At 44.6% G+C, this 22,680-nt stretch overlaps 1 protein-coding gene across 1 annotated transcript in view; it reads left to right on the top strand.

Annotated features, from left to right (window-relative positions):
• LOC144115765 (uncharacterized) overlaps positions 1-22,680 on the top strand; it is an 88,492-nt gene that overhangs the window by 44,858 nt on the left and 20,954 nt on the right. Inside the window, exons 2-12 of the mRNA XM_077650268.1 lie at positions 2,740-2,852; positions 2,937-3,022; positions 4,036-4,226; positions 4,787-4,856; positions 6,520-6,646; positions 7,976-8,161; positions 9,101-9,274; positions 10,040-10,106; positions 11,142-11,321; positions 11,954-12,106; positions 22,378-22,412. Coding sequence (XP_077506394.1) covers positions 2,740-2,852; positions 2,937-3,022; positions 4,036-4,226; positions 4,787-4,856; positions 6,520-6,646; positions 7,976-8,161; positions 9,101-9,274; positions 10,040-10,106; positions 11,142-11,321; positions 11,954-12,106; positions 22,378-22,412 — 1,382 coding nt within the window. The remainder of the gene's footprint in view (positions 1-2,739; positions 2,853-2,936; positions 3,023-4,035; positions 4,227-4,786; positions 4,857-6,519; positions 6,647-7,975; positions 8,162-9,100; positions 9,275-10,039; positions 10,107-11,141; positions 11,322-11,953; positions 12,107-22,377; positions 22,413-22,680) is intronic.

Here is a 22,680-nt window from a genome sequence, read left to right as displayed (position 1 = left end):
TGACAGGTGACCAACACTTACTTATCCCCTTCTCTCTCAGACTGACACTTGAAAAAACGTCGTGAAAAATTGGCATGTATATTTCAATAATAATGTGGTACAACAACACGGTGAAAAGTGGGGCTGGTTGGCGCATGATCTTGCAGCGAAAAACAGCGCTTACACGAGACAGAGGAGAGAGGGGACTCCGCCGCAAGTACAACGGCACTCTACGATTGTCAGCCAATTGTGGGTCGTGTGACGAGGGTTTAAGCGCAGGGAGAGATGGAAGTAAGGGTTGAGGGACCCCGACATAATTTTATATTCGTGATAAATGGTACGAAATATTTTTCTCTGCCTCCTGGGAGCAAGTACGTAGCCTCTAGCAGACCATTAGGACCTAGCACCGGATTTCTTCATAATTTCAAAGCTGAAGCTGTACTAAGCAGAAGAGATGCTGTATACGGACAGGAAACAGCAAAGGTAAAACTGAAGCAAAGAAAAAACTAGCAAAAGAAAGCTCCCACTTACATCAACTGCAGGCATTCTGACATGACGTTTTCCATCGAAAAAGAATTCAAGTAGCGAACTGTGTCCAAGCTAGGGGCTGTTTGTAGCACGGTGGTCTGGATCTGGCGGTCAGACGTGAGAAGCCTTCCCCTTTAGTGGGCTTTAGGCGAACGCACCGGCCCATGGTAGAAAAGAGAAGAGCATGCCAGGCAGCCATCAATTTAATCACGGTCTGATTCACCCTGCTTTTTTCAGGGCAAGTTCGAAGGGGACGTTCCAAAGAAGCTCCCTACCCCCAACACACACACGCACGCCCACCTTTTGTCAAGCATGCAGTTTCGAAGCGTGAGCGCTCTGGAGACAACCTGTGGTTTCGCTGTACGATTGCACCTGCGATAAAACGTTACGAATATCCTTCGTGGCCGTGTTGCTCATATTCCTACCGGATTTCTTCGCTCTGTTGGCCATTGCAAGCGGCTTCAAAGCGATCGCGGTAGTGCCTTTGCGGTGTATGCTGTGATATCTGTGCCCAGCCGGTCATGCTCTCGCGTCTTTGAGCAGTGTGCTCGTGAGTGTGCCTTCCCGTCCTCACCCGTAACGAAATCGTCGAAAGCCTCTAATTTGTTCTCATTTACGCAACACAAGCCTCCTGACGCAACCCCAGGCCTGCACGAAGCTGCGAAATTGATATATGTAAATGGGCTTACAAGGGTGCTTCTGGAGCTCTCCTCTTAAGTCAGGTACACAATTCACCTATGACGTCAGTAGCGTCTCTTCAGTGCATTTAGGCACGGCCTGATTAAGACGTGCCTTCGTGGCATCCGTCTATCGAAAGAAAATGAATCGGGACAGAAAATTGTAGAGGGTAGTAGAGACGACAGAAAATCCGTATCTGCTGCATATTTTTTATTCAGAATCCTAAACGTTCCATTTTTGGCATGGTCACAGTATAGGCTGTGAAGCTTGTCGATTAACGTAACAAGGAAAACCGAAATCAGCTACCTTAGAAAATGGGTTGTCACAGGGTATCAGTGGTCTTTTCCCGCAGGCCAATTATTTCATCCTTAAATTTCTATTTATAAACCAGTCGGAAAGTTGCAGTTTAAAGTTTCATACCATCGTCATAACCATGTTTGCATTCTTTGACGAAACGCCTAAGACAGTACAAAGCAAATTGTCGTTGCAAACACAACGAAGACTTCAGTAGAAGCGCAGACAGTTACGATTACGTGAGAACTTTCGTTCATTCTGAAGGATGAAAGAGGTCGAAACAAAGAACCAAACTAGAGTTTTGAAGACATGAAAAAGGAACTGAAATTTCCTGAGTTTAGGTTAAATGAAAGTTTCCATCGAAAACCACATCGTGTGAAGAAACAAAAAGAACTAATCGTCTACTTGTTGTTCTTCATGCCGGTGCAGCACAAGACTTTGCGCACATCCTATGCAAGCAACATCCCTTTCAGGAGTTTATTGCGCATACTCACGACGGGGCGCGAAACAGGAGGATTTGAAGGTGGTTAACAACTGACTAAACACCTGTTCTGTGTATTTATACGAGCATGTTTGAAGGAATGAAGGAGGTCCTCTGAGTTGGGTCAAGCTTCTGGTAGGGGGATAATGGTGCACAACAGATATATCAAGTAATTATTGACGTAAGTGGTAAAGTAACTGCTCAAATATTTATGAAGTTGCTGCTGTAATTTACACACTGTACTGGAATATAATGAAGCATAGCAATAAAACTATGGTGGTACACAGTTACTTAAGCGGGGATATTACAGGTATTCCGTTTGCTAGAAACCAAGGTAACTCGAGAGCATTACTGAAAAGTTCGTTCCGCTTAAAGAGAATCAAGCCATTCTGCGAGGGCCGTCGTCGCTTGCTGACACCGTTGTACGATGCGAGCACCGCGACGACTTTCGGTTTAGCTCGTGCTATAGTGAAAAGAAGTTTGCCTTTTTTTTACCGTATGACAGCGCTGAAGTCAATGCTGCATGCACTTATTCGACGTTTTAAGCATACCAGAGGCGTATACCGGATTACCGGATGCCACCTGCGCACGCGCAGCCGCCCAGCTTTGCATCATCCATCTCACTGCGCGTGCGCAGGAGGCGCCCGGTAAACCGGTATACGTCTACGCTAACACGTACGTCTCAGGTGCTCTGAAAACGTCTATTATCGCGTAACTTGCCGTCATATTTAACCCGACCCACTCAGCAGCCTTTCGCTTTTTCTTTTTTCTTGTTCCAGTGCTGCTGCAGACAATGTGCGGGTTAGCGCAGATACACGACAAAGACAGAATCTTCAGGTTCTGGCTGGGGTTCAGGCCTGTGGTATCTTTCTTCAAAGCAGAAACAGTAGAGGTAAGTTGCTTGCGTCGGTGCTCATAGCAGGCACCACTGTGTTCCGCCTGTGTTCTGACGTCCCTTTTTCCTTCCATGTTGCAGGTCATTTTAAGTAGTAATACCGTTTTAGATAAATCTTTTGACTACACATTATTACACCCCTGGTTGGGCACAGGTTTATTAACAAGGTGAGATATCTTTATTTTTACATTTTAAAGTGACATACAATGATGCCTAAGTACGCTAGAATTAGGTGTTAATTGATAATAAGCCTGCATGCTTATGAATTATGCCTGTCTGTTCTGATTTATCATTAGTAATGCTAGGTGTGTACGTTTCCTCAGGCCGATGCTGTTAGCTGATATTTCAAAAAGGAACAGCGCGGCTTTTGACAGGGACGAAAGGCAAGACACATGAGGACAGATTTTGCCTATCTTGCATTTTTGTAGAAGGCGGTCAAAATGCAAAAAAAATGGCAGCCATTTTGTTAACCGCTTCTTTTGGGATCAAAACACCAAACAAGCCCAACTGGTCCAACCTGCATAGTATGATACTTTCTTGTCGACTGCAGTGAGAGCGTGCCAGTTTAGCATAATGTCTTCCGCCTCCCACCTCATTGCAGCTTCATTTTATGCCTGTTCAGGAACAGTATTTTCCGATAGCTGTTAACGCAGGTAATAACTGTGTTTGAAATGATTATAATTAAGCGACCATAATAGCATATAGACATTTAGCATTGATGCTTTCTGTCGCGAAACGCAGCTAGTCCGGCTTACGACTGCTTGTATTTTTAACAAAATAGATTCGTTGTCAGAAACCTAACCGCGCTTTGGCATCAGTCTTTACCAAATCATATTGTTTTTCACGAGCAACTGAGTGGAATAACCCTAACACGTATGTAACACCCCAAAAAGGGTCGTTAAGAAGAAATAGACTGCAATATGCATGCATAATAAGGATGCTTTGTTTATGTGGAATGGATTCAGTGTCACAGATCAAACGCGTTTTGCTGGCTGTCGACAAGCAAACATACTATATGTCCGATAAAGATACGAGTGGAAGTTCAGTTTCTCACACAACGCAACAGTTGTCAACTTTGAGATGGATTCCTGTGCCCATTACTCAAGGGAACATTCGCTGCCGCAGCCGAGGGAGTAGACTGACGGTTATGTCGGCCGTTGTGTTCCGTTGATCTCCCTAGTTCAGGCAACAAATGGCGGCGGAGAAGAAAGATGCTGACACCGGCCTTCCACTTTCGGATACTGGAAGATTTCATTCCGGTATTCAATGAGCAGGCCGTGATATTTGTGAAAAACCTCAAGGAGCAGCAGAACAAAAAGTACATCGACATTGTTCCTCTGGTCACACTCTGCACGCTCGACATCATCTGCGGTAAGTGACAGCATACGTCAATGCTATAGGTAAAAGCTTACCAGCAGTCAAAAAAAGTAAAAACTGACGGCGCCCCCCCACCCCTCCCACCCGCTTCCTCTCAAGACGCAGCCACCCGTGCGTAGCGCATGCGGTGCGCCAAGTCTTCCTCTTGCAGTGAAAAAAAAAAAAAGGACGCGCTGCATAATGATTTTCATGGATCAGTGTTTCAAACTACCTAAAGTAAAACATAATATGTACCGCTGGAGGTGAGAATTACATAGGGTTTGAACGTGCCACTAACGCTGCTATGCGTTAGACTGCTTGCACAATAGGGGCTCCAAAATGCGAATTCCCTACCAAAATAAGAAAATAAATAGGCAAGGCAAGGACAACTATACATCACTTTCGTCCTTCATAGTTACTAGCTCGAATTTTTGAAGGTAACTTTTTAGGACGAGGGGATTATATTTCGGGTTTAAAAAGGAATAGTGACAGCTGTTTTTACCCCTGGGCCATAAAACTTAGTAGCTGTTGGTCGAAGATTAATCATGCACACGTGTTATTTTCTTGCTTTCCAGAGACAGCAATGGGGGTGAAAGTTGATGCTCAATTAAACAGTAATTCCCACTACGTTCGCTCCTTGTACGAGTAAGTATTTCTTTACGTGAACGAAACATTGCCGCAAGTTTTCTGTTTGTGAGTTCTATAGAATAATATATGGCCGAAAATAACAGTGTTTTAATGCTAGAACCTCAAAAAGAATTGCACTTCTGCATTAAACGTGGTAAGACAGCATCCTTTTATGTCAAATAATCTGCTGCGGCTACATCATGTCGCAGACTTTCAGAACGCTTGCATTTGCTGCTTGTAAAACCAGACGTATATTTTTATTGATATTGAATACATATTCGTAATTTTTTGGTACGTGCATAAAAATGTCAATGAAATTTTACAAAACTGCACTCCTAATATAGAGCTGCAATGTACGCGGGTCCGGCAGTGTTACGGAGTTGTCATAACAGTTTTGCTTAATCGTATTTGTTTCAAAAAATTGCAATTAGGCTAGTCAGTCGGAGCCCTGAGTTCGTGAACAGGATTCCGGAGGATTGAAACGCATAACGGTAGGTCCCTTTAGGTAGTCGAGCTAGGAACTATGCTCTACCATTCATACAGCTCTCATAATTTCTTAGAGCAACTTTCGTCCAACTTTAACTTTACCTTTAAAGATACGGCTGGATAAAAATCTACCAGCCGTAACCCTGACGTGAACCCCAGTGCAAGCGCTTCCACAGACGTAAAGTATTAGTACTTGCACCCACAGAAAAACTGCGTTTGGTCCCTACGTAGAGCAACCAGCTTTCTGCTTGTAAGCAAGGAAAATTGACCTCGTTTCCTCGCTTGTGAGCTGCAGAGCTTGTAGAGTAGAAAGCGCAGTGGTGTTTGCAATACGCTTTATTTACCCATTGTTCGCGTAATTGCGTAAATGCGAGTAAGCACGTGCCAGGTGTTCGCTGCGTACAAAGTTAGTCTAAAACGGGATGGCACGCTAAAAATACGCTCGCCATTCGGGCTGCCTGGCATCTATAAAACAACAAGCAGACTTTCGCATGCTTTTGTCAACGGTTTTCGCGTCACTTTTGCGCCGCGTTCGCGGACAGAGTGGAATTTTTGATGTGACTAACGGGTATCTAACTATGCTCGTCAATATTTTACCGAACATTCACGTGGATGAAATGCGAAGTGTTCAACGACATTTTTAACAATTCGTTGCGAGGGACCGCTGCTATCACTGCTGTGTACAGGTTCATCCATGAAAAGTACAGTCACAAACAGTGAAGCCGGAATGCCTTTCTTATCGTTCGTCTTACGCGCGGTTAACAGCTTGTAGGAAGGACAAGAGAGCCTGTAGCAATCATACAGACTCTAGCATATATCTTTAAAATAATATGACTACGCAGCGGTGAAAGCGTAAAAGGATTTCCAGGCGCACACGCCGCTTGTTGATGGTTGCACGGATTTCATGAATATTGCTGCTGCTGTGTGGTCACCCTACCGATTTAAATGGCTTCGAAATGTGTTTCATGTACCACGTTATGGCAATACGAATATTCAGTTAAGAATTCATAATGAAACATCCGCGTTGAAAAAACTAGGTTGTTCAGAAGAGAGAGTAAAGGATGTGCATTTGAGATTTCTTTTAGCTCTCATTTTCATGAAAACGCACCAACTGGCAGCGGGTGAAATGTACAGCTTTTGCGGTTGAGGTGTGACCACAGATTTTTCTGTTTCCGTCTCGCTTCTTTCTATTAAGAGTGGGCGAGACCTTCATGGCGAGAGTGATGCGGCCATGGCTGTGGCCGAACTACGTTTTCTACATGTCCTCGTTTGGGAGGAAGTTCAAGGACAACCTTGCCCAACTGCACAACTTCACCAGAAAGGTGGGCACAGAGTGCGATTGAAATCGGCCATCCATAGAAGGTGCATGGCACTGACCGTCGCGATGATGAATCAGCTCCCAGGTTTCTGGCTATCGGCATATACTCGGTTCAGTGCTCAGCACGCGTACTTACCTTACAGGTGACGCATGTATACTTGGCGGTGGCAGCTTGTGGAAGGCACATTTCCATTTTTCACTGACCTTAAAGATATGATTACTGCCACCAATCTTTAAATTGAGCACTTAGCATTCTTTTTTGAAGGAAGGCGATTTAATTTTAAATAAATACTCCTCTTCAGGCGTCGCATTTTGTGCATTTTTCTGAGCCGCAGATTTTGCACTCATTTTTTGTGGTATTTTAAAGTACAAACTGGGCACACTACAAACTATAATCGCAATACCCCCCCCCCCCCCCCCCCCCCGCCGTGATAATAAGCATCTCGTCCACTACTTGGCTAGAACCAATGTTGAGTTTTCGTCTGGAACACGGTTTGCAGTGCGGCGCTGAGCTAGCCAGGCTGCTTGACTAGCGCAGCGGCGTTTTTTGGCGTCTGCTGCTGCAACGTCAGCACTATATAATTCAATGTTTGGCACAGTACTCTCTGTGAGGGGCCAAAAAGTGTGAAAAGAATAAACACGCCCTCGCCGGATATTTTTGTGTTTATCTTATCGCTTTTTGAAAGGTCTCCTCTTAGCCGTAATCGTGCAGTCAATGAGCCGCAATCAATGAGCCGCAATCAATGAGCGCAAGCCTGGCCTGCTGCGTGAGGAAAAATCTTACGCGAAAAGTTAGCGACACGCGAATCCGCTGCGCTCAGGCCGCTATGGTTACTTCAGGTTGAATAAAATGACACCTGCTACGTAGGCTTCCGGTTTCTGTCTTGGCCAAAGCTTGATCAGGAGAAAGCCTTGGTCAGAATTTTCCCAGAGCCCAGACAGACAGGTGTCTATAACCACCTGTGCGCATAATTTATTGACTGATTTTTTAGCGGATCCACCTGTCAACTGAAACTCTATGTAAAGCTAAGGACGTTGCTTAACGCAAGCTTTTTGCAGCCTAGCTCGTTTGTAGTCAAGAAGCATTCGTTTCTCGCTGTGTAAAAAATTGCTGCTTGCAAATGTGACCCGAATTTCGTGCAAGAGCGGTTAGCTTTACCGTCAGCAGGACTGCACCTTTGACCGCGGTTATTAGCGCGGCGTGTGCAGCACTCATAAACACAAGGAGCTGCTCTCACTTATGTGAGAGCAAGCGATGAGCAAAAATCAGATCAAGTTTGCATGTGAGCACTGATGTGTATTAATGCCGCCTGGGACAACACACACGTCGCAGGTAATACGTGAAAGAAAGGCTGAGCTGTTGGAGCAGAAGGTGATCGACGGACTCACCATCGGAGAGCAGGTGATCGGACAGAAGAGGAGACAGGCCTTTTTGGACCTCTTGCTCAGCCATCACATACAGGACAGCAGCCTCACCGAGGAAGACATCAGAGAAGAAGTGGACACCTTCATGTTCGAGGTAAAACGTCTAGCACTGCAAGAGGTTCGTCAAAACCTTAGTCTTTCTATCAGACCAAGTGTGCATCACCATAGCATACAATGTGCCACAGGATTTCTTTGGAGCGATTTGCTCTCGGACAAGAATCTGAAGCAGCCACGAGCCTTCTTCGTGGGAAATAGTTGGGAGTATACCCATTGACGACATATACCGAACAGTTACTAAACGGCCACAATTACCGATTTCTTTTTTTTTTGTACTTCCCAGGATTGACACAGGGAGCCGTTACTCATACGCATATCGCCCAGATGTCTGACCTGGGCGAAAAAATGCGTTCGAGAACTTGAAAAGCTTTCTTCTTTCTTCTGTACTCTCCCATGCAGTTATGCGAAAAACTATAACAATCATTGCTGATAATATTAGCGAAGGCGCATTTAATAGGTACTTCGAAATACTTTCTGCATGACCCAGACCCACGGCCGTGCTTGTTCCTTGAAGCAAACGTAAAAAAATAAGCATCGCTATAATTTGCGACGAACTGGATGTTCTGTTTATATCATGAATTTGTCTGACCTTTTTTTTTGTGTGAATGATGCAAGCTCTAGCGAACCGAACAAGCAGTTCTCGGAGACAAATCTTTCTTTTTGCTGAAACATGTTCTGAATTAAAAAAGATGGCGAAATGTACTCATTTTTCCCTTTAGTCATGACTTACGCCTGTGACTTGAGGAGTAAAATCAAGCATGCTCAATTACTCAAAGAGCACCTGATCGCTGATGATATTACCAGAGTGAAGCGAGCACTGCAAGAAGACCTCTGCCAAATGTTCATATTAAGACCTCTGCTAAAGAGCAAAGAAATATGACCCCTTATAAGGTCTCTTACGTTCCGACAGCTTCTGCTCTCCCAAACAAATACAGTAGTAGACAGTTGGCGCTGTTTTGCTGTCTCGTTTTGTCAGGGTCATGACACCACGGCCATGGGTATCTCATGGGCCATGTACCTTATCGGACTCTACACGGACGTTCAGCAGAAGATTCACGAGGAGCTGGATGGAATCTTCGGAGAGGATAGAGAGCGTGCCATCACACCTGACGACCTGAAAGAAATGAAATACCTCGAGTGCGCTCTGAAGGTGCCTGTCTGCTTCCTTTTTCTTGCGTTCAGCCTTGCTTACAATTTTGGGGGTTTTTGAGAAGCCCTTCCTGGGAAACTTCTGAGTGCATTATCGCATGACGCATGGTGGCATTTTTGTCTTTCGTGTTAGGAATAACTACCATAGATATTTTCTAAATCTAAATGCAATCTCTTTACGCGTATTATCAGGATGCAGGAGTGCAACGCTACTCATCAATGCACCCTTTATAGCTGGAGTCATTCTAGGCTCATCTTCATACCTCCTCTCCATCATTATCACCAAGAGGGAAACTAGGGAAATAGGGCTTTCATTACAACCATGTAACTAAGCGACAAGCATATTTCCATGTCAGAGGGTGCGTAGCTGAGGCAGATTGCACCTGAATATTGTTCCGGTTACAAAAGTGCTTTGTAGCATTTCAGCCAATTTAGAGTGCTAAGGAGTTGCTGAGGACAGGCTCATTTTTGTCAAGGGGCGTCAAATACGAATAATATGCAGATACAGCAATGGTGACAAAGACTTCCCAGTTTATTTTAATATTACTCAATCTTAGTGCTTTCTTCATTTTCTCATTACAGCATGTTACCTATTGCATGTTTGGATTTAGATGTGAATCGACCAGTGCCTTACATTTAAGGGTAGAAATTGGAAGTAGGACATTTATTTAAAAGGGGCTCACTGCGCATAAATATTCCTTTCAGTGCTATGCTTCCCAGCTTTCAGTTGATTGCCACTGTTTACATGTTTTTTTCTGTTCTGTAGGAGTCACAGCGACTATTTCCGTCAGTGCCATTCATTGGAAGAGAGCTAATGGAAGACGTGGTAGTGAGTGAGTACAATTTTTTTGCACGCGAAGATTTAACGCGCATTTTTTTTTGTATTTGTTACGAACCTAATTCACAACCTGAAAAAAAAAAACAATAAAGTTCGCAATAAGTGTAACGGGCAATGTAAAATGGCTGGCCCTAGAAGCTGCCTTCAAAAAGAATGATACCTGATGACAGTAATAAGCACACCAGTGGTCTTGCATAGGAACCCTTGCTAGTCGGTTGTATGGCAAAGGGAAACACAGTTGAGAAAACGCAGGCACCTTGAGCAAATGCTTAGCCTGAACCATGCTGCTTTTCTCTGCTGCGGATTGCTTTGCGCAGACGAAGCTTGGCTGCTTGTGTCCTCGTCCAAAATATTGCGCAGGAACGGCTCGTATACAACGTGGCTTCTTGCAGCTTTTTCGATTCTTTTCATTCTGAACAGAAAATTTCTTTGGCGAAAGAATGACGGAGAGAGCACTTTCAAGCCTAGTGGCTACGCAACGATTTTTGGAGTATGTTGTGTCAGAGGGCGTCTTTTGAATGCAGGAATGATTGGCCGATGAGTTTGGATGGCCCTTGTTGAGACCAAAGCAAAATAACAGATTCACGAACCGATTCGGCATTTGTAATCAATAGCTAGGAGCATCTGGGTATCCCGCGTTACTGCCAAACATTTGGGTCATTGCACTAGTCACGACAAAGTCAAACTGGCTATAAATATGTGATCGGCTTCGAAAAGCTGCTGCCGACTGAAGCAAAGTATGTTGCTGGCACTTGTAAAGGAAATGAAGAACACAGACACACAGGAGCTGTAGGAGGAGTTACTAATGCATTGTTGAATTTGCCCTACTTCACAAACGTGGAAAACTTAATACGCATACAAAGACGAAGTGCTTAATTTTCTATGCTACTGCTCAATTAGTTTTGATTGCCGCACTAAATTTCGCTGCATAGAATTAACGTAGTCACATGAGTGAAACTATTCAACTAGCCCTCACTGTTTTCGTGCATCCATTATTCATTTAGCATGTGTATTCATCATTCTCCACCAGATGGCTACACGGTCCCCCGGGGCACTACGTGTTTCCTCTTCACATTCATGCTCCATCGAGACAAGGAGATATTCCCCAATCCAGAAGTGTTCGACCCAGACAGGTTCCGGCCTGAGAACTGTGTTGGAAGGCATCCGTTCGCCTATGTACCTTTCTCGGCCGGACCGCGCAACTGCATAGGTAAGTGATAGTGCAAACAACAAGGAAAATTGAGCGTAAGGAAACTTGCAAGCGTACTGGCGCTATATTCTACAAGATTTAGAGCACGTGTCGTTTTTACGTTTAAATTTATATTTTTAAGCATCCTTCCTTAGTACCCAATGACTCCGAGTAAGAGTGACGCTTCATTTCTTTTTTGAAAAAGGGGGGCCGGGGGAACTTTACTCACTGCAGCAGTGATATCACAATAAATATTTCCTCTTTGAACGACTCCGAAAAGCAGGACTGCATGAGGCCTAACGTGTCGCATAGTTTTCTCCACAAACATTACTACCATGCCACTTATTCATTAAATCTGGGTAAGTAAAGTGTTTATTGGTATTTTAATTTGCATTTATGGGCTTCAGTGTTTGAGAAAATAGGTCTAAAACAGACCCATTCTTCGCGAAACATTTTACCATGAATACCTGTTAAGCTTCCTGATCCTGCGGTTGGTGAATTTTTCCTTGTTTATGTCATGAGACTGCAGGTAAGTAATTTAACTAAATTATGACTCTGCTGGCCTTCTTTGCTTCCTGGTGTCAGTTTCGGCTGCATGCATTTTCTCCGCAAACGCGAAAACTACGCGCGCTGACCTCTTTCTGTGCTTGCAGGTCAGAAGTTCGCCCTAATGGAGGAGAAGGTGGTCTTGTGCTCGGTACTGCGGAACTTTTGCATCCAGTCCGTTGACTTCAGGGATAAAATTCATCTCGTGGCGGAACTGGTGACGCGGTCAAAACACGGCCTCAAAATCCGGTTAAGGCCGCGCTAAAAGTGCATGTTCTTCCTCGCTGTGCAACACAACGACCTCCTGGGCGGAACACGGGAAAAGCAGACCTCCATCGCATCGAGTCACGAAATGGCGAAGGCAGTGTCCGTGCTTTCTTTGACGCGCCCCGAAGTAAGGCACCCAGCAATGCAGAGCTTTCGGACCACCGGGGAACGTGTGATAGCCACGGTAAAGACAGCACCGGCCCAAAGTCCTGGACAGATCTTCCCCAGTCGCATCGGAGCTCCGGAGGAAACAAGCACGGCCGTTGTGTCTGTTGTCGTTATATTTTTTTTGAGGTGGCTGACATGCGTTTTGTTGGCCATCACGTGATCCCGACGGTGTGGGGTGTGACGTAGAAAACCTCAACCAAGATGTGCCTCCGTCTCTTGCCTGGAACTCTCCCCCGTTCCCCTTGTAAATATGTTCACCCGCCCTTTTTTGGACTGATTGCCTCGCCAACCCGCCATCGGCATGAAGCCGCTTTCTCACTCCTTGAAGCGGGAAAGTTATTTTACACAGTCTGTGCGAGTGTACGTTAACTAACCCTTGAAACTAGGATCAGTCCCTGTGTGTATGCGAAGTAGGGAGTGCATGGGCGCGCGAATGTGTGTGGATACTTGTACCGCGAGACCTCAAGAACCAACGTCTCTGGTGGGGAGTGCCTTCAATTTCTTTGTGGGTGGCTGGCGATTCTGGCAGCGTCTCCTGGATTCCTTATGTATCTAAACGAAAACGAAAAGACCTCTATTTCCGGTGCGTATAGTGCTAAGTGACATCGCACGTCTTCCAACTGGGACACAAAGGCAGCATTTGATCAGCCAAGATTTCTCGTCAAATGGGTTCTCTCTCCACAGTGTGCCAACGCATCGACTCGGCTCTTTTGAGGACCACCACCTCACCCTCAAAGCAACTTCACGAAAAAAAAAGGGAGAGAAATGTGCACACCTTACCTGCTTAACACCAATAACCACACTTCAACGTTTGAAGAGAAACGACTTACGCGTTGCACCTTTGTCTATATACTAGTCCACTTTTGTTAATGAAATATTTTCTTTTTGTTGATTTTTTCTGCGCGGTGTGGTTCTTAAAATTGCAGCGAAAATTAAAATCAACGAACGAAGCATAGAAAGCAACGAGACAGCGACGCGCACGGCGCGGGCCGCGCTCCCCAACGTCGCATCGTCGGCGGCGCGGATAGCGGCCCTGCACTGCAGCGCGCCTGCCTCTCACCATAAGTGGACGATGGACGTCTTGTTCCAGAGACACCCCGCGCAGACTCTTCGACGAGGGACATTTTGTTTTGCACAGACAATACTTTGACTACCAAAGATAACCGGAGCAGGCCTGGAAGCTCTCAGCAGTAAGCACGAATCGCAACTCTCTCGCCGTGGATTCTCTTCATGTTTTGGGGGTCGTAACCTTGCAGCTTCCGCGGTCACACAACATAGCCATGACGCTTCCACGCTCACTGACCCAGAAGTCTATTTTCTTTTTTTTTCCCCCGCTTCTAGAAGTGCACGTCAGCCGATGCATGTGCTGCATATTTATCCCCTGAGAACGGACTAATCCGCTACGCATTTGAAACCAGTAATCTTGGTGTCTATTTAACAGACCACTTGTTTTCTTGTTATCTTCTTCCTAGACAATGTTCCAGTCAAAGGTGTGCTTGTCTGTCTATTTATTTTGTTACATGGTGGTGCGTAAAACGCCCCTCTCCTTGGCTGAATGAAGACAAGAAAGTGCTCCGCTGCTGTTGTGAACGAAAATAATAAAAAAAGAGAACAATCATTATACCGTTAGCGCGCACTATCCAATACGCAGACACCAGAGCGACGCGGCGAAGCTTACGAGAGAAACAGAAGTCGCTGCGAACGAAGAAAGATCAGGTGAAACGGAGGGCGGCCGCAAGCATGGTGCGTTGGGTGAAACACATTGCGTAGAGGCACGAGGGCAGGGTTACCGGCATAGTTGATGCTCTGGGAGCGCCTAAAACCGTTCTTGTCTAGCCAGGGATTAACGTTTTTTTTTTTAATTTACATCCTCCACCGACGAACTGCATTACTGCGCAATATTAATAAAAAAAAAAGCTGTACATCAGCGGCAGGAAATGCTTGCTTCAGCATGGGCGGTATGTCTACTCCATATATTTTTTTCCGGGTAGGAAATGAGGAGACTAAGTTTATGACCAGGTGTCGTGAACGCGCAAACCGGGTGTGGTATCCGCAGAAGCGCTCCCACATGTATGTACTTATTTCAGTAGGAAAGGCTTGTACAGAAAGCCAGCTTCCAGGATAACTCGTCTCCCATGGAGATGCGGGTGAATATAGGGCCGGCCCGCGTGAAAGCCTTAGAGTGACGCGATCTTAATGGTTATGCGCAGCGATGGCGCATTTAGTGCTCGCCTGATATAGCCCATAAAAACCTTAGGATCAGTAGTAGAGCCGCTTTTGTTTCGTTCACGCGCACACAGTTGCTGTATTAACCAACTTGTGTGCCTGGCCTCCTTTTTTTTTCCTTTTTTTTTCTGCGTGTGGCAAAGGCAGGGCATTTACGCTGAGTCAACAACAGTTCATTCCCATAGGTGTGGCATATAGCAAACACGGAAGCTCGAGGGTTCATCTTCTGTACAGTCACACTCGCATAAATAAAACGAAGGACACTTTGTGCGACGCTGTCCCACATTGCTCCTCGAACATCGCGCATAAAAAGTAGTCTCACGATATTTTCCTCCTGTATCGAAAAATGAACAGGAAGAGAGTTAAAATCATGGCCTCGCAAAACTTGCACTCTCTTCCAGTAGAAAAGAAATTAGCGTGTTACGCCTTACGCCTGAAATCGGTTACAAGAAAGACTTACGCCGCGCAGTGCTAATGAAAAAAAAAAGTCCAAATGTCGCAATCACTGCTAATGAGGCTGATGATGTTTGAAAAGTACACACTAGCGAATACACAAGAGAACAGAAGGATGCACACCACAAGCCGCTAGCGCTTGTGATGTGCGTCGTTCTGTCCTTTAATGTGTTTTAACCTAAGTAGTGTGTAAGCACGTTTCGAACGTTGCAATCATCACCGCTAGGGGGCAGAATGCCAGCGTTCTGTGCACACAAGAAAAGCGGATCTTGGGTAAAACAAAAACTTACGAAGCATGTTGGAGAAAACGGCTGGCATACTGAAGCTACTTCGTTGATTAACACAGAAAAATTTCTGTCATTTCAAACTTTGCTACTTTAAAGGACATAACGTACTCAGGATAACTTGGATTCCTTTGATGCACCCCTTCCATCGCCTTTCCAGTTGATCATAGCAAGAGAAATTATATTCTACACTCTTCCCAAAGAAAAAATTCATGAGTACCAGATGAGCCGGCTCGGATGCTCTTCATATTGCACATTGTCGTCAACGCCCGATTCCTGACTAATCCCCAAAAGTGGGTATGAGCCGTCTCAATTCTGAGGCTAGCAACAACCACGTGGTTGGCACAGATTTACACGATGTTGACAGCCCTCGTCAATACACCCTGCACACGTTTCTAAAGAACAAGTGACTACACTTAATATTACGGTAACAGGGCTGGTAATCTAACTTCAGTGACGTACCAGTGTTTAACTTACGAGCACATGTTTTTGTTATTCATCACAAGACATTGTTCTGTAAGCACGCATAATCCTAAGGAGCGCTGTCCCATCTACAGCTTATAACGGCTGTCGATTGGGATCGGCGGTGCTCATAATGACTACTAGTCTACTGTACATAGACAAGGCTCCTAGGCGCTTCGTTCCTGTCTCTACGAACACAAAACCGGTAAGCTTAGATAAGAAATAGGCACAGCCACGCTGTGGGTGAGAGATAGTTGCACATGTTTCAACAAGTGGAAGCCTTTAGGTCACTCGTGTATATAATATACATATATATGTGTGTGCTTTCCCGAGGGGCGCCTTAACACAGCCTAATCCGACCTGAGCCGTGTTGCTGTGTTCGCAAATGGTCGCTCGTGATCGGGCGTGCCCTGATGTGTAATATAAGTTCCGTTTAATAAATTGTGGCGTGAATATTTATGTAACTACCAACAAAGCTTCTTTTTCATCTGCATTAAGGAGCACTTAGTTGTAATGTTGAATGTTTATAAGCTTGTAGGCGTCAGAACCGATGAAGCGCCGTGAACAACTGGAAAAAGAGAGTCTTCGTAAAGGTAAGACAGTTGGCTTGGACCCGCGCATTGGGAGGTATCTGCTCCTTTCTTGCTCTGGTTACAATAGCGATAATAGGTGACAAAAGCTAAGGGGCAGATGGCAAACAAAATGACGCGCAACCTTTCCACAGCGCCTTCTTTGTTTCCATATGAAAAGACGCTGATGTCGAACCATCCATGAAAGCTGTCACCTTGTGCAACGTTCTTTCTTCTTAAGCAATTTTATTGTTCTGAAGCTCTAGAGCGAACCAAGAACTGCTACGTTCGTGATTCGTTCTAGAGCCTTCGCGGGTGCCTGCTACTCGGCGCGTTCTTGGTATAATGTCTTGACAGATTGACTGCTTGTGGCGCTGTAAAATTCAAAAAAGTGGTTTTCTATAGCATGCATTGAATCCAGAGAAATTATTGGTGTAGTCGCGATTGCATCGTAAGAGCTCGTGTAACGGCCGGATAACCACTTAACGGTCTGGCCCCGGACCCAGAAGTCCAAAACTGTCTTTCTTTAGAACAGATTAAAAGCAGTAGTTTATTACGTACACACGTAAACAATCTTAGTTGAAGCAAGTGAGAGTACACAGGAATAGCCCTTTAAAATATGCAGATAAAGCAGCGTTTTTCGCCATTGTGAATTACGGTGTCATGCGTGCATTTAGCTACCCTCAGTTTTTCACGGGCCTCAACTTGGTACACAGAGTGAAAGCTCATTGATCAAAACAACATTTTACTGAAAGTTGAACATCGTTATAATAGGAAACAGGAAGAGAGGCCTTGGGGAGGGGTTAAAGGGTAGTCTGGATCAAAACCCTAGCGATGTTTTTTATGTGACCAATTGATGCGACGTAGCCAACACATCAAGGACAACACATCAGCCCCGATGGGAGGACAGATGAGCACGGGGGCTATGATCCTGAAGATGTGGCCACTAACGCGCGAGGCGTTGCTTGGGGTTTTGGTTCATACTGTATATGAGTGGGGTTAATAGGAAAGAACTTGGCTTAGCATGCCAACTCGGCCACCAGAGCTGTCAGGTCCGTTTGTTTGTACAGCTCCAGCTTATGCCGAAGTTGCTATGAGTGTGTCTATAGTAATTTTTCAAGGCCAAATAAAATATCATCAGCTCGCTTTTCCCAACAAAACTAAAACAGTTGCAACAGCGAAGTGACCAAATTTATTAGGAATTGGATATTTTGCAAGTGGGTTGTATACAATACTTTTAAGTGATGGAAGAATATTTGAATAGTGCTTTTAATAGTAATGCCCTAACACAAACAGTTTGCGAAAGCATGCTGTTGCGTCCGACTTCACTAAACTGAGATCTACCACATAAAAATGGTATACGTTGCAAGGTTACCAAGTTTGCACCAACCGACGACAGGAGGCCTAATTGAACTTAGAGCAGAACTTAGAGCAGAATTGGCGAGATCATGTCTTCTTGCCTGACGCCATTGCTTATTGGAATATTATTGCTCACTTTATGGAGTACTATGGTCGCTGTACAGTTCCTATATATATCTTCCAGTATTTTGACATAAAACTCATCTACACCCTGATTCCGCAAAACCTGTATGACTGCTGATGTTTCCACTGAGTCAAATGCTTTCTCATAATGAATGAAGGGTATATATAGGGGTTGGTTATTTTCTGCGCATTTCTCTTTCATCTGATTGATAGTGTGAATATGATCTATTGTGGAATAATATCCTTTGCGAAAGTCGCCTGATCATTTGGTTGATTAAAGTATAAGGTTACCCTGACTCTATTAGCGATTACCTTAGTAAATACCTTGTAGGCAACGGACAGTAAGCTGATCGGTCTGTAATTTTTCAAGACCTTAGCGTCTCCTTTCTTATGAATTAAGAATATAATTGCGCTCTTCCAAGCTTCTGGTACGGTCGAGGTCATAAGGCATTGCGTATACAGGGTGGATAGTTTTTCTAGCACGATCTCCCCTCCGTCCTTGAACCGTTCTGTTGTTACCTGATCCTCACCAGCTGCTTTCCCCCTCTGCATCGCCCTTAAGGCTTTCTTTATTTCCTCTTTAGTTACTGGCGGGATGAGGCATTGCTGTGAGCTACTGTCTCTATCATTAACGTTGTGATTACATTGGCTGCAGTATAGATTTGTGTAGAACTCTTCGGCTACTTTAACTATCTTATCCATATTGCTAATGGCATTGTCCTATTTGTCTCTTAACGCATACATCTGGTTTTTACATATATGCCTAGTTTTCTCTTCATCGCTTTTTGGCTACCTCCGTTTCTTTTTTTTTGGAGCATGCTCGATTCTCTCCATATTAAACTTCCTTATGTCGGCTACCCTCGCGCTTATTTATTAACTTCGATAGCTCTGTTAGTTCTATTCTGTCTGTAGGGTTAGACGCCCTCATGCTTTGACGTTTCTTAATCAGATCTTTCGTCTCCTGAGATAGCTTGCCAGTATCCTGTCGAACCGTCCTACCGCCTACTTCTACTGCGCACTCCGTTATGATAGTTGTCGGATTATCGTTCATTGTATCAACATTAAGATCGTCTTCCTCAGTTAAAGCTGAATGTCTGTTCTGCAGCGATATCCCGAATTCTTCTATTTTCCCTCTTACCGCTAGCTCGTTAATGCATTTCCTCTACACTAGCATCTTTCGTTCCCTCTTCAAGTTTAAGGTTATTCGAGACCTTACCATTCTGTGCTCGCTACAACGCACCTTTCCGAGGACCTCCACATTCTGCACGATACCAGGGTGAGCGCTTAGTTATGTACATAGCACATGAAAATCTGTTTCGAGCTGGATCAGACCCCCCGCTGGTGCGTCGCTAGTAGCCTGAATGATGGAATCTTAAGACTGCTCGGTCATTACTCTGAACGGTATGTATGATACTTTTAACCGGCATTTATAGACATGAACAGCGTTACGCAAATAAGAATGGCTGTAATGATGACAGATGGCACTGTTTTTACGGCGTTGGTAGCGACTCTGAAAAGGAATAGATTATGGCGCCTACCGCAATGACACAAAGCGGAAGGGGATAGGTAATTATCATCATCATGGGCCAGCCTTCATCTTTCTCCATACTCTATGCGCTATATGACCGTTCTGTGGGTACACTCGGGGACAAAAGTCTCCAGGCCATGTGTTCCTTAAACGGAGCTGATAGCTATGATAATAGCCGACGGATGGAGACCACTTGTGGAGGTGAATGTCAAAATCCTGTTCTTTCCCTTCAACAAGTGTGCTCATTAGCCTGTGGCTAATAACAGAGCTATCGGCTCCGTTGACGGAACACACTGTCCAGAGACTTCTGTTCCCTACTGTGCTTCAGTAATCAAAGGCACTATGGTTACAGACTGATGATGCTGCTTGATAATTCCGCAGCGAGCAAGCATCTTCGTAATATAAAATACTACGTAGTTGTGATGCCGGAGCAGAGAGGTGCCCAAAAGATGAACTCCAGCATTACCACGTCGGCAGAAGCACATCACACGTAAACGCGAGAAAAAAAAAAGGCTGCCAAAGAAAATCACTCTTACGCCTTCCCATGCACCTGGCTGATATTGAATCATAAACTGCGGTGACAGCATCTATGACTCTTACAGAGAATATGTTACGCCTGCCCTGAAAAGCGTTTCGTGCTGGAGCCTATAGTCTCGGCGGCGAGAGAAGTTGCAAATTTTTTTGATGCCTCCTATCCCGCCATTCACTCGTTACGTGCCATAGCGTTGTGGAACAAACGTTTATCGATCTGAAGGAACGGTGCGAAGGCTAAAGAAGGGATGAATTTGTTCTGGTTGCCACGGGCTGTGAACGAACAGTAAAAGCGGCGGCGCAGCGCTATATGTATCAGGACAAAGGGAGATAAAACAACAATATGATCTCATGGGCGTTGAAAAATAAGCTTTCACTCATTGATAGCACCGATGAGTAAAAGGATAGCACAAAGTCAAAGCAAATAAGATAAGACCACAGGTCTGGTTTCGCGCTCGACAGGAAAGCAGCGCGGCCCGTTAAACTCCACGACGTATGCCGACTGCGGCAGCATGTAATACAGAGCGGGAGCCGTTTTTCTGAGCTTATCGAGAATCCTTTGCAGCCGCGTCATCATCCAGCATGAGGAAACTGATTATTTTTAAATATAAAAACAAACAAACTATTAATGTATTCTGGGAGCAAACTCTTCCTCAGTTTTTCTAAGTTCACTCAGTACGCTCGCTCAGTTCAACAGGGCAACATTCGATCCGTTATTCGAAAATTTCGAACATTCACGCATCCACAAATGCCCTGCAGTAGTATCCATGATCATGATGATGGAGAGGAGCGGCAAACGTTTAAGGGAATGCTTCTCAAACGCCAACGAGCCCTAGGTAGTAGGGATATCCAAAGTTAAAGTCTGGTGCGTTCGTGTGCATACAGGTGCATCTGCGGTGGTATGAGGTTTCCGTGCAGTAAGGGTGAGTAAGCAAGGCCTGCGTGTATATGCGATAGTAGTGAGCGGCTGCTCTTTTTTATAAGCCTTTTTTTTTGTTTGTCTCGACCGTTCAGATCCGTGAGCATGATCTGTAGTTCAGAGCGTGATGTGAGGGACCTTCTCACAGCTCTAGCCGCGCTGTGTTCTCTCGGCGGCGCGCAGCTCCGGGTTCCAGCGCCGTTGCCATTTTGTGTTTCATCTGCTGCAATGTCGTGTGATCAAAGAACCGCTCTTGCAGCGAAGTTTATTTTATTTTTGTATTTATTGAATACTGCGGACATGCTGTATGTCCAAGCAGGAGAGGGAAATACATACAGGGGAAAGAAAAGCAAGTACCGAACAACATATATGCCACAAAATATACAATGCAGACACACATTAAAATGCAGTTACAATACAGCAGTGAAAATATCAAGAATGATTAGCAAGCAACGCAGAGGTCTGTGGTAGGGAATTCCATTCAGAAACTGTTCTTGGAAAGAAAGAAAACTTGTACGTATTTGTGCGTGCAAAAATAGGTTCCAGGCTAAGGGTATGCTTGTGGCGCGAGGCTCGACTAGAATCTCTAGTTCGAATGCCTTACATTAAAGGCACGCATGAAGTCACCTGTCACACGTAAGTTTTATTATAGCTGCACCATAAGGGCAGAATGGCATTGGGAAAAATTCCTGATACCTTCACGCTAATCTGCTGCAAGGTAGGCAGTGATATACCGTTCCTGGGACCACTTCGAGAAAAGTAGTGAACCATAAGCTTGCGAAGCCAGTTTCTTTGCCAGGTCTGAAGCTTTGGTGAACTAGCGCGTCTTTACATTTAACCGAGCGTCTCCTCCCTCTAATAATCACAGTCTCAGCCTCGAAACTCAGACCGAATTTGATTAGCCTGTAGTGTTTACACGCGATGCCAGGTATTTTTCTTTTAAAGGCCGACTTGTTTTCGTATCGGCTTTAGTCGGCAGTGCTGCACTCTTCCTGCCGTCTCCTATTTATTTAGCATAGTGTTCAAGCGCTACTTTTCCGAGCGTGGATGCGAAGGAGGATATTACCACCCGGAAATATATCCCTGGTTTCCTTGCTATGATTTCTGTCTCACCTGGAATTGGTGGCGTCTTTTTATTTTTTCTTTCGGTCCTTAAAGTTGCCTTGTGACCGAAGTAATTTTTCTGAGCTAAAGAAAAAATTTATGCCACATAAATCCAGGCTTACATTCAGTTTATATCAACTATGAGTGGCAATTTCCAAAGGACATTTTGAGCCTTGAGCAGGAGGAAGGATATTTACTTAAAAAGAGCAGAACGCAACAATAAAGGGTTAAAGAGAAAATAGCTGCAAAATTAAAAGAGACATTTCTAACACTAATGCAAAACAAGCTGCAATTCGCAAAATGAAAAAAAATATAATTCGTTTCGCCATGTCTAGGGACACCAAAAAGTTCTGCAGAAGTTCAATACGTTCCTTTGCGCCTACATACGTTGTGCATTCATGCTTCTGCTACACTAAACTCGTGAAAAATGAACTTTCATATAGGATCCTTTTAGTTGTGCCATCTGCATCATCATCGCGGTCACTCCAATAAGATAATGCTTTTATTTCTTTCTATTTCATTTTTTTTCACACTGCAGATCATATTACAGATCCAAGCAGATCAAATACAGAGGTATGTACATTTTACAGATCCAATGGCAAGAAGTAAAATGAACAACTAAAACAGATAGCATTCAGAATCCTTATGCGCTATCAGTCATTGTGCTGGTGAATTCCACTCACTTATGGTACGCGGGGAATAGGAAAATTTAAATGTGACAGTTCGTGCAAAGTACGGGGTAAGTGGACCAGGATGATGTACCTGTGGGGAATGTAGCTAAAAATGACAAGTAGGGTGCGGGATCAAGCACCAGTTTGTGGGATTAATTTGCCATTGCGGG

This window comes from Amblyomma americanum, chromosome 1 (assembly GCF_052857255.1).
Source record: "Amblyomma americanum isolate KBUSLIRL-KWMA chromosome 1, ASM5285725v1, whole genome shotgun sequence".
Classification (NCBI taxonomy): Eukaryota; Metazoa; Arthropoda; class Arachnida; order Ixodida; family Ixodidae; genus Amblyomma; species Amblyomma americanum.
This window is presented reverse-complemented; position numbering and strand designations above follow the sequence as displayed.